This window comes from Eschrichtius robustus, chromosome 3, assembly GCF_028021215.1.
Source record: "Eschrichtius robustus isolate mEscRob2 chromosome 3, mEscRob2.pri, whole genome shotgun sequence".
NCBI classification, from domain to species: domain Eukaryota; kingdom Metazoa; phylum Chordata; class Mammalia; order Artiodactyla; family Eschrichtiidae; genus Eschrichtius; species Eschrichtius robustus.
The window spans coordinates 75,778,770-75,795,954 of NC_090826.1; the positions used below are offsets into that span (position 1 = coordinate 75,778,770).

General features: G+C 34.9%; 1 protein-coding gene across 1 annotated transcript in view; it reads right to left on the reverse strand.

Moving 5' to 3' along the window:
- Positions 1–17,185, reverse strand: part of COL24A1 (collagen type XXIV alpha 1 chain) — a 384,282-nt gene that overhangs the window by 228,070 nt on the left and 139,027 nt on the right. The window contains exon 21 of the mRNA XM_068540226.1: positions 5,318–5,371. Coding sequence (XP_068396327.1) covers positions 5,318–5,371 — 54 coding nt within the window. The remainder of the gene's footprint in view (positions 1–5,317; positions 5,372–17,185) is intronic.

Below are 17,185 nucleotides of genomic sequence, written 5' to 3' on the forward strand. Positions count from 1 at the left end.
TGCATTTCTATACAGTAACAATGAAAGATCAGAAGGAGAAATGAAAGAAACAATCCCATTTACCATCACATGAAAAAGAATAAAATACCTAGGAATACACCTACCTAAGCAGGCAAAAGACCTGTACTCTAAGAACTATAAGACACTGATAAAAGAAATTGAAGATGACACAAACATTTGGAAAGATATACCCTGTTCTTGGATTGGAAGAATCGACATTGTCAAAATGACTAAACTACCCAAGGCAATATACAGATTCAGTGCAATCTCTATCAAATTACACATGGAAGTTTTCACAGAACTAGAACAAGTATCTTAAATTTTACAGGGAGACACAAAAGACACTGAATAGCCAAAGCAATCTTGAGAAAGAAAAACGGAGGAGGTGGAATCACACTCCTTGACTTCGGACTATACTACAAAGATAAAATCACCAAAACAGTGTGGTACTGGCACAAAAACCGAAATATAGATCAATGGAACAGGATAGGAAGCCCAGAAATCCCATGCACCTATGGTAAATTCATCTATGACAAAGGAAGGAAGACTACACATGGGGAAAAGACAGTCTCTTCAATAAGTGGTGCTGGAAAAAATGGACAGATACATGTAAAAAAAAATGAAATTAGAACATTCTCTAACACTATATGCAAAAATAAACTCAAAATGGATTAAAGACCTAAATGTAAGATCGGATACTATAAAACTCTTAGAGGAAAACATGGGCAGAATACTCTTTGACATAAATCACAGCAGTATCTTTTTGATCCATATCCTAGAGTAATGGAAATAAAAACAAAAATAAACAAATGCGACATAATTAAACTCAAAAGCTTTTGCACAGCAAAGGAAACCATAAACAAAACCGAAGACAACCCACAGAAGGGAGAAAATATTTGCAAATGATGTGACTGACAAGAGATTAATCTCCAAAATTTACAAACAGCTCATGAAGCACAATATCAAAAAAGCAAACAACTGAATCAAAAAATGGGCAAAAAATCTAAATAAACATTTCTCCAAAGAAGACATACAGATGGCCAAGAGGTGCATGAAAAGATGCTCAACATCACTAATCATTAGAGAAATGCAAGTCAAAACTACAATGAGATATCACCTCATACCAGTCAGAATGACCATCATCAAAAAGTCTACAAACAATAAATGCTGGAGAGGGTGTGGAGAAAAGGGAACCCTCCTACACTGCTCATGGGAGTGTACATTGGTACAGCCACTGTGGAGAACAGTATGGAGGTTCCTTAAGAACTTAAAAATAAAGTTACCATATGATCCAGCAATCCCACCCTTGGGCATATATCCATGGTTTGAAAGGATACACGCACCCCAGTGTTCACTGCAGCACTGTTCACAATAGCCAAGACATGGAAGCATCCTAAATGTCCATCAAAAGATGAACAGATAAAGAAGATGTCGTACATAAATACAATGGAATATTACCCAGCCATTAAAAAAGAATGAAATAACACCATTTGCAGCAATATGGAAGGACCTGGAGATTATCATACTAAGTGAAGTAAGTCAGACAGAGAAAGAAAAATATCATATGATATCGCTTATATGTGGAATATTTAAAAAAAGGATACAAATGCACTTATTTACAAAACAGAAACAGACTCACAGACTTAGAGAATGAACTTATGGTTACCAGGGGGGAAAAGTCGGGGGGAGGGATAGATTGGGAGTTTGGGATTGACATGTACATACTGCTATATTTAAAATAGATAACCAACAAGGACCTACTGTATAGCACAGGGAATGCTGATCAATACTCTGTAACAACCTAAATGGGAAAAGAATTTGAAAAACAATAGATACATGTATATGTATAACTGAATCACTTTGCTGTACACCTGCAACTAACACAACATTGTTAATCATCTATACTCCAATATAAAATAAAAATTTTTTTTAATTTTTAGAAAATTGTGAATCACCATGTTGTACACCTGTAACTTATATAATATTGTATATCAGCTGTACTTCAATAAAATTTTTTTAAAGTTAGGAAACCCTACAGAAGAAAAAAAAATTAAGTTCAATTATCACTTTCTCTTGAAGTAATTCCCAATTTCCTAAGGCAGAATCTGTTGCTCAATTATCTAGGCTCTCATAGCCCTTCACCAACTCTTTTATATAGTACGTCTTACGATACTTTGTGATTTTTTTTTTCCAACCTCTCTCTGAACTGTAATCTCATCAAGGGGAGGGACCATAGTTCAGAAATCTTTATCATCTCACATTTAGTACTTGGCTTAAAACACACAAGAAACTCAATAAATGTTAAATGAATGAATTACTGAATGAATGGAAAAATGAATGTGTTTATATATGCATCAAGTTCAGGTTCCTAAGTATACAGCAGGTAAGGGGCTAAATTACATATGAGAAATTCTCAACGCAATTCTCTATATTACCTCTCTCTCTCAATGTCCGTTCATGCTACCATTTCTACTTTGGGATTTGGTTTACTACTAGATATTGATTATTTCTGTCTCGACGTCAACCAGATACCGCAAGCTAAATATACCCAGAATCAAATTTCTTGTCTTCCCCATCTTCCAAACCTGCTCCTCCTTCTGAGTTCCTTAGTTAAGTCAATGACATCAGTAACCCAAGTCATAGTCCCAGTTTTATCTTTGACTTCTCTTTCTCCCATCACCTTCATTTAATCAGTTACCAAGTTGTATTGTTTTTATTTCTGAATTAGTTTTTAAATAGTCATTCAATCAATCATCCACTTAGCCAATATCTATTATGTTCCTATTATGTGCTATGGATATTATCATGGTTATTGTGATATGTATAAAACCAATTAGTGTCTTTCTCAAAAAGCTTATAGTCTAATAGAGAGATAAGCAAATCAGCAGTTATATGAAGATAAGTGCTTGATAGATTTTTTTAGGAATACAGAGAAGAGACATCTCAATTAGATTTGAGAGGAACAGGAAAAGCTTCCTGGACAATGTGGCATGTGATGTGTAGGTGTTAGCTAGATAAGTAGGGCACAGATCCAGATAAAAAAACAGCATGTAGGAAGCTGTGAGATTTGAACAAGTATGGCATGGTTTGGTACTCTAAATAGTCTACCTGGAGTAACGCTTTTGGAAGAGCAATGGGAGATGTGACTAGGTGACAACAGAGTTAGAGAGAGAGAGTAGGTCATAAAGAACCTTGTGTAAAAAGTAAAGAATTATAATCCTTAACCTGGAAGCTACGGAGATACTGAAGAATTTAAGTACAAGAATGACATGATGAAATCTATACTTTACAAACATTATTACATCAGTAGTTTGGATGTAGATTTGAAGAAATGTCAGAATGGTGGCAAGAAGAACAATTAGAGGGCTATTACACTAATCCTGGTGAAGAATAAATAGGGCCTAAACTAAAACATTGGCAGTGAAAATGGTTTCAAGGGCAAAGATAGGAAATTTTGAGTCAAAGGAGAGATCAGGATAAAGGTGATAATTGATGGCATGAGGTCATTCAGGAGTCAGGAGAGGGTCTGATACAAAACATATGTGAAACTTGAATACTGGGGAGGGGGAGGAATACCTTTTCTGTGGAGACAGAAAGGGAGGGGGAAATACGGTTGAATATGTACAGGGAGAGCTGTTAGGTGGCCAGTAGTGTTTTCAGATAACACACAGGATGCCCAGTTAGATTTGAATTTCACATAAAGAATGAATAACTTTTACTACAAATGTGTTCCAAATACTGCACCTTCATCCTCTCACAAGTTTCCTTTTCCTGAATGCCATATATCTTATTTGTCTGTCTCCAAATTCCGACTCATTCATCATGTCAGCTCAAGTGCTACCTTCTCTACAAAATGTAATCTGAGTCCCCTAACCCTATACTCACACAGTATCACATATTATATGTTATTCACATGGTTATTATAAAGGATTTCCTGCATATATTTCTCTAGATTGTAAGTTTCTTGAAAGTAGGGAGCAGGACTTTTCATCTTTGTAGCCCTAGGGTCTAGCACAATGGCTGTCACATAAGAGGCAGCCAGTAAGTATTTGTTGATTGAATGAATGTTCTGTTTCACTTCAGATCTTTATTAACTTCTTTTCTAGCTTTTTCTAGCTCATCTCTTTGCCTTCATTTTTTCTCTTGTTAAACCATCCTCCATGCTGACATAAGAGGTATCTTTTTTAAAACAAAAATCACCTAGGCCACTTTACTACTTAAAAATCTTTGATTACTCCATGATGCCCATGGTAGAAGTAGAAACTCTTCAACATGGTCTTAAACCTTCCCCACAATTTAATCCCCAAACTAAGTGGTTAAGAGCTCAGACTTTGAAATCATGTCTGGTTTAGCATCCTGACTAAGTCACCTGATAGTTATGTGACTGTGAGGGAATAACTTAACTATCTATAAAATGGGGATAAAATCTACCTCATAAAGCTGTGTGAAGATTAAATGAGATATCTGTAAAACATTTACTACAGTACTGTAGTACTTGACACTATAGTACACTAACAAATATAGCTATATTAATATCCTTTCCAGCTTCATCCCCTAACACTTCCTCTCTACTCACACTAATAACCTTCCACAGCAGCTATACTTCATAACCTGCCAGTTCTCCAAACTTCAGGCTATTTCATTGTTCTGTGTCTAATCACAATACTTTATTTGTTTGCAATGCTCATGCTATGTCAGCCTGCTTGGCAAAGCTTGGTATTTAAAGGTTTTCTATGGATAATTTCTAGTATACATACACAACAACAGTAAAGGAAGTTACAAATGATTAGGTTTCTGCAGGTAGTTTGTGCTATATATAAATTCCAGAACACCATAGGCTTTCTTTTATTTTAATCAGTGGGTATTTAATAGGCCCTAAAGGGTTTTAGTGGTCAGAGAACTCTCATCCATTTAGTGTAGGCTATATAGCTTTTTGGGTTTTTTAATTTTTTTCACCTCTTATAAGAAGTCATTTTTTCAGTTATTTATGTGCTTTGCAAATACTGTCACCCTAATCTAAGTCTAGACCAAACCAGGAAAATCATTTTCAATGACCTGAACCCAAGAGGCTGTATAAACACACTCCTATTAAACAAATGATACCAAAAGAACAACCAGACACGCAAACTACTTCCTGATTATCTCAAAACAAGCTGTACAAGGTTTTTTAAATGCACTGAGTCAGCTCAAAAATATCCAGAAATGTTCTGATATTTCTAAAATATTTTTTTACCCATTCATTGAGATTTGACATTAGAAAACTATAGATACCATACTTTTTTCTTCTTCTGTTTTTCTTTTTCTTTTTTTTCCTTACCTTTGATCCTTCAGGGCCATTTTGTCCAGGAATCCCAATATCTCCAGGAAAACCCTAGGGAACATAAAAATATAGAGAGTTTATTCCATAGCAAATTACTTTAAATCTATTAAGCATATAAAAATTCCCTTTGTCTTTCTTTGATGTCCAATAAAAATGATTTATTCTCCTCAAAACTTCAATATTAAAGATTAATCATTAGGCAGTTGTCTGACATTGGAATACAAAACTTACTAAGTATACTAAAACAGAGCTTACTTCATCAGTTATTCATGAACAATCCTCAGACCCAAAGAAAATTCTCTAATCCAGTCTAAGAGATTTTTGAAATCTTATTCAAAATCATTCACAACTTGAAAAAAAGGCAAAAAAATATGTAACAGGTCTTTCCAGTGTCATATGGGACACAGAGCCAACCAAGGATTAGGGGAATGTACTTTGTTAGACTCACTGTTTACTAACTAACTATATGCTAATTCTTCTGTTTGGTGAAAAAAACAATAACCTCAAAGGTTATATAGCTTAACATACAGGATACTAATCAGTTTTGTATCAAACTCAACTATCTTACTCTAACATTCCCAAATTCAATTGTCTATAAATAGCTCAATGTTCTTTGAATTTGTATTAACATCTTACTGGTTCCATCACTAATTAACAAACTGGATAAAATCTTTAACCCATGTTTATTTCATATTTGCCTGAAAATCATAATTTTACCTTTTCAGAAATTATACTTTAGCAGTCTAAAACAGTTTTCTCAAGAAATAGAAATGGACCAAAGTGTCAAAAAAATCTGTGCTGAGAAAAGACCAACAGTGTTGCTCCAAAATGGTTAGATCGATATTCTTACTGAAATAATACATTAGAATGAAATTCATCATAATCAGTTTCAATATTGATAATAAGCTAATAATTATAGTTTTCCTTGTATTTTGTCACAGATAAGCTGTTTCAGTGTTTCCTTCTGACATGGAGAAAGGAATAAAAAGTAGGACAAGTACAAGAATCATATCTTTAAAAGTAAAGAAGGCTGCAATTAAGTATGAATGTCAGCTAGAAAAGACAGTTCATTGGAGGGGTAAATATTATGGTAATTAAAATGCTAACAAGTAAGATGGAATAGCAAGGTTGATTCTGGAAAACTCATCTTGGAAAAAAAGAAAAAATCAACAGTAAGTGATACCAACTTATCCAGTCTGGATTAGGACAGAAATGACTCCAATTTAAAACTTGGATTCTGTGGAGAAAAATATTACTTGTGGTCGTTTCTGGCAAGAGAAAAGGCAGTGGTTAACAGAAAGACTGGACACAGGATCAGATATCTGGAAGTTCTGGAACAGAATATGTTTAATACAGACATACTGATGGCTATTCTAACTAAAGGAAATCAGGTTCATCTATACCTTCTCTGCCTTGAGTAATTTTCCCTTATCTTTCTTCACCTGGAACACTTAAGTTTTAAATAGGAGATTAAATAATATATTACTTGCAAATCTTTCTCTGACCTCCAATACCCTGAGTTAGGACCCTTCTAAGACTCACACCATCCTAGGGTCCTACAAATTTACTTGATAGTGTTTTGGCTTGTATTGTTTTCCTCATCAGATTGTAAATTCCCTAAGGGCAGCTTTATCTCTTATTAACCACCATATTCCCAGAAACTAGTACAACACTTGGCATATAGTAAATGCTAAAAAAAATTGATTTTTTTTGTTCTTGAATAATGATTTGTTTGTTTCTTTTGACAATAAAAAGGGACAACATGGCTGGTGGCTACTTTTGGCCCCTCAGTACCAGTTTACAACCACTGGTTCACAGCATCCTCATGGATAAATTCATAATTCCTGTCCATTCTCCAGCTGAGCCTGGAATACCTTGTCATACTAGAAAGCAAGCTGTAAAAGGTATCAAACCTGGAGTCACGTTAAAAGAACTCTGGGAGCTTGAAGAGGATCTCACCAGCCAGAAATGGGACAATATGAACTTCAGTAAGGACAAAAATTGCAATGGATTGCAACAGGTCAAATATGATTAAATTCAGAAGTTCAAAATGATACAACAACAAAAAATTATTCACATTTAGCAGATGAAAGAGAGCCAACTCATTATTTCCAAAACTGGTAAACAAAGGTGAAGAATCAAGCATTTATTCCACCTTTTCTATACATACCATAACACAACTAACTAAATAGTAGATTAGGGGATGTATTCCAGCCAATAAATGAAAAAGAAATGAAAGAACAAGAATATCTCCATTTTGCAATCCCCTAAATGATCTAATGTATGTAGGGAGTTGAGGAATCACAACTGTTAACATCACAGAATGATGATAGACATTTTGTGCTTCCTGATGAAAGAACACAATATCACCCATAGTCTTGCCAAAAACAAACAAGCGAAACTGACCTTGGCTAGGCCTCTATATGTGGCTACCAATTTGCAGGAAATACAGAGGAGGGAGAAACATGCTTAACTACACCATGAGACTATAATCAGCAAAATCCAGGCTGTGGGAATCTCTACAGGTTAAATGGCTGGGGATCTTCAACAACTAAATTATAAAGTGGGGAAAAGGCAATGGAAGGAGCACCTGTAGACTGAAAGACACAAGAGTAAAACAAACAAGACTAAGCTACAGTTTTAAAAGATGTACACCCGAGTTGTAATTTTGTGTGTGTGTGATGATAACTTTTAAGATCTGCTCTCTTAGAAACTTTCAAATGTACAATACAGTGTTATTAACTATGTCACCATGCTGTGCAGTACTTCCCCATGACTTATTTGTAACTGGAAGTCTGCACCTTTGACCCCTTTTACCCACTTCACCCACCTTCCCCACCTGACCCCTGCCTCCTGCAACCACCAATCTGTTCTCTGTATCTATGAGGTTTTTTTGTGTTTGTTTTCATTTAGATTCTACATAAAAGTGAGATCACATAGCATTTGTCTTTCTCTGTCTTATTTCACTTAGCATAGTGCCTTCATGGTGCATCCAGGTTATTACAAATAGTAGGATTTCCTTTCTTTAAGGCTGAATAATACTTAGATTCTTTTTTGCTATTGAGTTGTATGAGTTCTTTATATATTCTGTATATTAACCCCTTATCAGATATGTAATTTGCAAATATTTTCTCCCATTTGATAGTCTGCTTTTTCACTTTGTTGATGGTTTCCTTTGCTATGCAGGACCTTTTTAGTTTGATGTAGTCCTACTTGTTTATTTTAGCTTTCGTTGCCTGTGTTTTTGGTGTCAAATCCAAAAAAGTCATCACCAAGACCGATGTCATGGAGCTTTCTGCCTATGTTGTCTTCTATGAGTTTTATGGTTTCAGGTATTATGTTCAAGTTTTTAATCCATTTTGAGTTATTTTTTGTGTATAGTGTAAGATAGGGGGTCAAGTTTCATTTTTTTTTTTGCATGTGGCTGTCCAATATTTCCAAACCATTATTGAAGAGACTGACCTTTCCATCACTGTATATTCTTGGCTCCTCTGTCATAGATCAACTGACCACATGTGGATGGGTTTATTTCTGGTCATTTTTTCCTTTCTCTTCTGTTCCAGTAATCTATGTGTCTGTTTTTATGGCAATATCATACTGTTTTGATTACTAGAGCTTTGTAATACAGTTTGAAACTAGGAAGTGCGATGCCTCCAGCTTTGTTCTTCTTTCTCAAGGTTGCTTAGGCTATTTGGGGTCATTTGTGATTCCATATGAATTTTAGGATCATTTGTTCCATTTTTGTGAAAAATGCCATTGGAGTTGTAGTAGGGATTGCACTGAATCTGTAGATTGCCTTGGGTAGTATGGACATTTTAACAATATTAATTCTTCCAATCCATGAACATGGAATATCTTTCCATTTATTTGTGCCTCCTTCAATTTCTTTCATCAATGTCTTACAGTTCTCAACATACAGGTTTTTCACCCCCTTGGTTAAATTTATTCCTAAGGGTTTTGTTTTGTTTTTTTTTGATGCAATTGTAAATGGGGTTGTTTTCTTAAGTTCTCTTTCTGATAGTTCATTATTAGTGTATAGAAACAACTGACTTTTTTTGTGTATTGATTTTGTATCTTGCATGTGGTGCCTTCTTAATAGAAATAGTTTAATCACCAATTTTTATCAAGAAGCAGAAAACTCAAGTAGCTTTAAAAATAATAAGTAAAAATGTGTCTTCTATTTTTGGACAGCTAACATTTGTTTACTGCACTGAGAAGAGTGATTCAGTATCCTTTCCAGTAAAAACGTTTTATTATTCTCTAATCACTAAAGGCTGAGCCTAGTTCACATGCATTTTTAAAGCAAAACCTGGGAACGAAAGCACTAGCAGATTCCATTAGTTTCCTAAGAAATCATAAAACTAAAATATTGTCATTCTTATTCTGGCAGCTGTCAGAAGTCTGGAAGCTAGAGGCTCCTAACAGAATAAATATGTGATGCTCTATGGTATACATTGAGCACATTAGTACTTCTTTAATAGGAATGGTAAGTCTGTTTTATTTTGAAATATATAGTCCTTCCAGTTAAAAAAATAGTTAAAAAATGGTAAACAGATAAATAATCCACAAATATATAAATCCAGTGAATAAACTAATTATCGTATATTGGTAAGATGTAACAACCTGGATGTGGCAAACTGGATGAATCTCAAATGCATTATGCTAAGTAAAAGAAGCCAGATCAAAAAAGAGTATATACTATATGAGTTCATTTACATAAAACTTTAGAAAAATGCAAATTAATCTAAAGTGACAAAAAGCAGATCAGTGGCAACCTGGGAAGGGTGGGGGCAGAAAAACAAAATGAGGGATTACAAAAAATGAACAAATGTTGAGTTTGACAAATACCTTTTATATCTTGATCTTGGTGATGGTTTCACAGGTTATACGTACATGAAAAATTATGAAATTATACAATTTAAAATATACAGCTTATTATATTATAATATACCTCAATTATACCTGTACAAAACTATACAAAAATAAGTTAATTGGTATTGGGTGTTTTAGATAATCATTTGTTTTTTGGTAGGCAACAGTTTGTAATGATTTGAAGACCATTAGAGAGAAAGTAGAATTTATTCATTGAACTTGGCCCCAGATGAAATCAGTGAAGTTCAGAATTTGTATTATTTTGGAGGTAATAGCACGTTCAATTATAATAGGTTAAAAATAAAGTACATATTTGGGGAAATTTAAGTTTTTCTGATATTTTATAATATAGCTTTAAATACTCTGTTATGATAGATAAGAGTGACATTTAGGTCATTTAACTATCATGAAAAATTTCAAGTTTTTTCATTGATTTTTATATACACTGTGCATTAAATACACAAGAACTCAATATGGTTTGGCTTAAATTTATCTTCTGAGTAGTTTATAAGTCTGAACAAAGTAGAGATGAATATATTCCTTTGAAAAATAGTCATATTGAGAAAAGATAAAATTAATAAACCATTTAAGATAGGGCAACATAAAAATTATGAATTCCTAAAGGGCAAAGTTATGCAAAGCCTCATCTGGTGCTGGGCATCCAGTACATTCAACAAACATTTGATGGCCTGAATTGATGAGCAACTTAAAAACAAATTCTATTTGAATAATTATATTTTCAATTACGCAATTTCAAAAGTTACCCTTTGTCTGAAAAAGCAAACAACTCCACCCCAACAAAAAATAACCAACTAGTATAGCTTCTATAGATAGGATTGAAATTTTTCATATGCAAACAAGAATGAATGCATCCAGAGGGAGAGAGGTTCTGTAAGGAGAGAATTTAGTTTGAGACATGGATCCAAAAAACAATCATAAGATTTTTGTTCTTTAGCATTTGTGGAAGTACATGCCATGTCGGGAATATACTGAGTCCAAGTAGGAAAGTAATAAAAGAAGATTTAAATGACATTTTCTGAGTGAGAATAATCTATCCAAAAGTTAATGCCAAAAAAATATTTGAAAGGACAAAAATAATAAATTCACTTTCCCAGTAAACTATAGAAACTAAACTTTAGCACAGGGCAGTGTGCAACTGCAAATTAAGGAACTGTTCTGTCTTCTGAAAAAACCACAAATAGAAAATATGAGCTTCTGGAAAAATAAATGCAGAATAGAGAATTCATCTAAGTATCTGGCTCACTTTCATTCTCTTTTGCTGTTTTAGGTCTAAAAAGCCATCAAAACCAGATTTTTTTCATTATGATACTGTTAAAAATCTTTGCAAATGATTATCGCTATTTATATATTTTCCCTTTTGTAATTCTATATATTTAAGCAGCAAATATAGCACAGCTGAACTCTAAATTCCGTTTATATGTAACATTCTAAAAACTCAGAGAAAATCCACAAAGACAATAAAATCCTTTATGACATAGCATACACACTCTCTTCTAAATAAAACTTTGCTTAAATAGTATTTACAGTATATTTGAAGTCACTCAAAAAAACCTACAAAGTCAATTGCAAAGCCTAGTTTCATTCTACTGAAATCTACAGAAAATTACTAAACTTATAATTTTAAAATAATTTATTTTGACCATTATTTGATACTTAAGTTTGGATAACCTATAGTGACAAAAAGCACATCAGTAGTAGACTGAGGAAGGGGGAACATGAAGGACAGAAAGGAAAGGTTACAAAGGTAAACAAAGAAATTTTGGGGTTTGATGGATGAGTTCACTATTTTGATTTCAGTGATTGTTTCACAAGTTAAACATATGTCTAAAATTATCAAATTGTACAATTTAATTATAGGCAGTTTTGTTATATGTAAATTATACTTCAATAAAACTGTAAAGCAAAAAGGTAATTGGTATTGGATGTTTTAGATAACCACTTGCTTTTTGGTAGACAATAGCTTGCAACCATGTAAAGAACCTTAGAAAACTTGTCCCCAGATAAAAATCAGTGAAACTCATATTTCAAAATGTTTTGGAGATAATAACATGACTGTGACTTGATATTTACCTTTAGATAAATATCATTTTAGGTACTCATTGTCTATATACGTGACTCATTTAGAATTCTTATGAGCATCTTTAAGAATATCTAGTCATTCCTTTAACACGTAGTTACCATGTGTCAGGCATTGTTCTTGGTACTGAACACATACTAGAGAATGAAGATATTCCCTGGTTTCATAGAATGTATGATATATTCCAGAGACTCTTTACCTCAGATTCTCCTCATTTCGGTGTGTGTAAGTTTGTGGCAGGGAGTGGGAAGTTGGGTGATTTAAAAAGCTGATTTATATTGTTATGAGGAACTGTCATGTATCAATCGCCTACGTTTGGTTTAAATACACAACTCTGGGCCTGGGCCACTCTATATTGTTTCTCATTCTCTCGTTTTCCAAATGGAATGAATAGTGTGGCTATCTTGTTTTCTTTCTAAAATCATATACTGATTAGTTGAGATGTAGACCTGTATCTGGGCCTCACTGAGAATGCACCTTACCCAAAGAACCTGGCCTTGGAGTTGTAAGCAATAATTGACCAATACATTGGGTTATCTTTCTTTGGAGAAGGGAGAGTGTATTTTCAGCTGTGTGGGTAGCCACATGCACTATGTTACCAAAGGCATTTTAAAACCTGTGTAAGTGGGAAGAAGGGTATATACAGATATTGGGCACCAAAAATGTGAAATGTAGAGAGCATTCCTTTTTATCTGCTCACCATCTCTTTGGGGAACTACTCTCTTCCCCAGTTTGCAGTGCATGTGCTTCTGGTCCCCATCCCAGTTTTTAGGAGTATAGGGTCACCTACACCCTTAGGTGATCCAAATCCTGCCAATTACAGTATTCCTGTTTCATGGCTGTTGTGATTGACTTAAAGATGACCATGCAATCCCAGTCAGATTGGCTGGAGCCTACCTTAGAATTTCTGCTGGAGCTATACAGAAAGAAGAGTGCTTTCTTTTTGCTAAGATTGCTAACTCTTAGAGCAATATAGGCCTAGAGTTGCCAAGAGCCACCTGTTCCACAATGTTTGTGAATGAAGCCAACAGAGATAAGTAAGGCTAGAAGATGAGAGTAATTTGATTACATTCATCCAGCTCCTGTATCTAGCTAAACCTCTAGGCACATGCACTGCTGGACTTCCTGACTACATTAGCCAGTCCTGATTTTTTGGCTGAAAACTGTTTGAGTTAGGTTTCTGTCATTTTTAATGGAAACAGACTTGACTAAAACACTGAACTGTCTGCAGTTCTCTAAATACACCCAGCTTCCTCATATATCTGTTCTGGAATGCCCTTGCCCTCTGCTTGCATTTGGTAAGTCCCTACTACGTCTTCGTCTTTGATCAAGCAACCATGCTTCTCAGAAGTCTTTCTTAACTACCCCCACCCCCGAGGTTCCTTCATCATACAATTTGTTACCAACTCAAATGTATCATGATCTGCGAAGCCTTTCATAGTTCCTCTTAGTCAAAATCAGTAGCTTGTTCCTTTATATTCCTACAGAACTCTGTTAACATGGCTGTTTAGTACTTATTGCACTATATTATAATTATGGATGTGTTTATTCCAATATAATGTGAGCTCATGGAGGAAAATGAATGTATCTTACTCATCTTTATACCTCCAACATTTACCTTAACATGCTGCTGGAGACAATTCTCCATAGTCTCTTGAATTTCTGCACATTACGCAAATGAGGTACTTACCATTTCTCATACCAGTCTCTTTTCAGGGAATTTTGTATAGTAAACATAGAGATAGTGTCTCCCCCCATAGCAAAAGGCAGGAACACTTACTGTCCATATAATAATGTCTTTTTCTGGAACCCATTATTTTTTATAGCTGTCCATTATAAAAGATTCAGCTTCCCTAAGCTCCAAGTTCTTCTTATGAAGTGCAACCCACTGTATATGCAAAGGTCATCCAGCTCTCTTCATATCACCCTCTGAGAACTGAAGCTCAGTGAGTCAGTGCAGAAATGTTGATACTCCAGAAACTACTATTGCTGAGAGTAATAAACTATCGTTTGTCTCTATCCCAGGAGTCTTGTGTCTTCTACCAGAATCTTTGAAACTGTCAGGCTAACTTGTTGGCTTGCAAACAGGATAAAATCTCAGATCCTTCACAGTCCCTGACGGTTCAGGTCATGAGGACGGGATACTGATGGAGACACAGCTTTCTGTAAGAGGAAGTATAAGGGCTTCACCAGATGATAACAGGATATGAGGAGACTTAATGGGAATTGGCAGTGAATTTGACCAAACTGTGCAGTCAACCAGGCAATAAATCGTCCCCTACTTTATTGCCTGCTAAAAGGAGGAACTGGGAAAGATGGCTGTAGACCAAGTACTGGGAACAGGAAACATCTTCAAAGACAGTTGCCCTAGTTGTTGCTAACTCTCCTCTGGATGGAAAGATTTCCTCCTCAATCTGGTGAGCAGCCTCAGGTCTACCTCATTGTAACAAAAGTACTAAGTACTATTATTAACAGTAACTAATAGTACTAAGATTCATCCTAGGTTGGCAGAAGATTCCATCCCCTTTCAGATAACAGTTATAGAGACTGCCACTTCTACTGAGTATGAAAGGATAGAAATTTGTGACTGTTATGGACAGAAACCAGGCAAATCAATAAAACTTTGGCTGGTTTACTTGGGAGATGAAGGGGAAGATTCCATATTTTTTTCCACAATACGACTGTGGTATTAGGCCTGACTACCTAGCTACTGAATACTGTGCCTCTGACATAGCTTAGAATCAAAGGCCTTATGCAATTTGGCACCAATCTACTTTTATAACCTTATCTGTCACTCTAAACCAACACAAGAAATCTGCATCAGCTAGCCAGTTTTATTCACTGTCTGTAAATCCACCAAGCATATTACCTAGATGTCCAGCTCTGCTCATGTGATTTACCCTGCTTGGACTGCTCTCCCCTTTTCCTGCCCTTTATTCATCAACAATCTAATTCAAGATCCATCTTTACCAAGACCCCTTCCCTAATCCTTCTATCTTGCGTTAACTCTCTGTACTAACACTGAACTATAATAACTATTTATTTAATTCTCACATGATGCCATTACCATTATTAACAGTATATGTATATATCTTGTCTTTCTCAAGCAGGCTGTAAATTTCCCCCAATTATGGATAACACATTCTTTTTATATATATCCCACAGTGTTCACTAGGCACAGCCTTGCACACTGTAGGAACTCAAGAAACAATTTTTTATTGACTGATTTAATCACATGTTTTCTTTCAGCACTACTTTTTGAGTAACAACTAAAAACACCAAATTACTCAACCAAACTCACTTGATAAAAGATACCAAAGATGTAACTGGTTTAAGTGAAGGGAATCCATTAGCACTAAGATCTACTCAACTAACGTAGCTGGCCACAGGCAGCCTCATTCCAGTTAAGTTCACTTAAGTGTTAAAATGGACATTTAGAAGCACGCCTTCACTTATGAGCAGACTCTCCAAATAAACTTTGGTCTTTGTCTCTAATGAAGACCACCATGGTGGAAAAAGAGGACCCACTGCTTGGCCACTTCTGGTATCTCTGTGATTAGTGGTCTCAGCTCATTTTTACAGTAAACAACTGGTCCCATTTACCAAGAACATCATCCAAAATTCAACTATTTGGCAATCTCTGTAGCCCAGGGAGGTTAAGGGCTGAATCAACAAATATTCTAACTATCCTGCTACCACATTTGAAGGTGGTTTGCTGCCAGAACTGGGAGGAAGCATGGGGTTAGTGCTAAAGTTGATACTAATATGCTTAAAGAAATAGAAAAGAGTCCTGTACAGCATTCTCCATATGTTTTTCTTAAAAACAAAGAACGATTATGGAAAAATTTTTAATCTCATGTTTTAAAGTACATAATGTTTTACCTTGAGACACCTCTAATATTTACAGTTCTGTGAAGAGCTAAATGCACAGGTATATTTACTTCTTTGTTACAGCAATTTAATAAGTCACCTAGAATAAGCAAGAAAAAAACTTTGAAGTGACATTTGTTCAGATGGTCTTTAACGATGAACAATTCTCTTCAATGCCAATGGCAAACAACTTAGCATTTACAACAAAAACTTCAGAGTACTTTGCTTTTACTAACTCTTATGAAGATTTGAATTTCCAAACTAGAAAGCACTAGCAAGAAATATTGGCCAGTCTTGTCCTGTTTTATTGGTAGTGTAGGTGACCACTTGTATGATATGATTAATTTGAGGAGTATCAAAGTTTCTAATCAACCACAAATTTTTCCCTGCTCATTAAATGACACTCAAGACTCACTGCATTACTTTCAGGTTTCTGTTTAGTGTTGAAAAGTAAATATCCTTGAGAGGGAATTATATTGCAGTTAGCTGTTAATCAGTTACTGATGGGAGTGAAATATATTTATCAGGTCTTTCTCTAAAAACAGGCTTTGATAAGAAGGGTAAATTATGGAAAGAAAAAGAGACACTGGGTGTTTGAAATAGACAAGAACTCATACCCAAGAGGGAGAGAATATAGAAAGGAGAGACCAGAGACCTCAGGAAAGAAATTCTTTGGCCGTTTTATAATTTTCTCTGAGAACTACACTGATTCTAGACTATTAAAGAATGACCTGATTTTTTATTTTTAATTTTATCAAACCTAATTAATCTTGATGTCTGGGAGAAAGACAGACAGTGGAGGCTTTGACATAGTCTGAATTTAGTATTAATTTCTTGAATATAAGCTCCTTAAAGTCAGGACTTAATCTAACTCACCATCGTTTTGTGTTTTTGGTGATTAACATAAAATAGGTATCTCTAAAAGACCTCCTGAAAATGAATAATTAGAACTGCATTTTCTAAAAAGGAGCCAAAAAGGCAGGGATACTCCTATCGTTAGGTGGACCTTTGGTTCTAAGGATCAG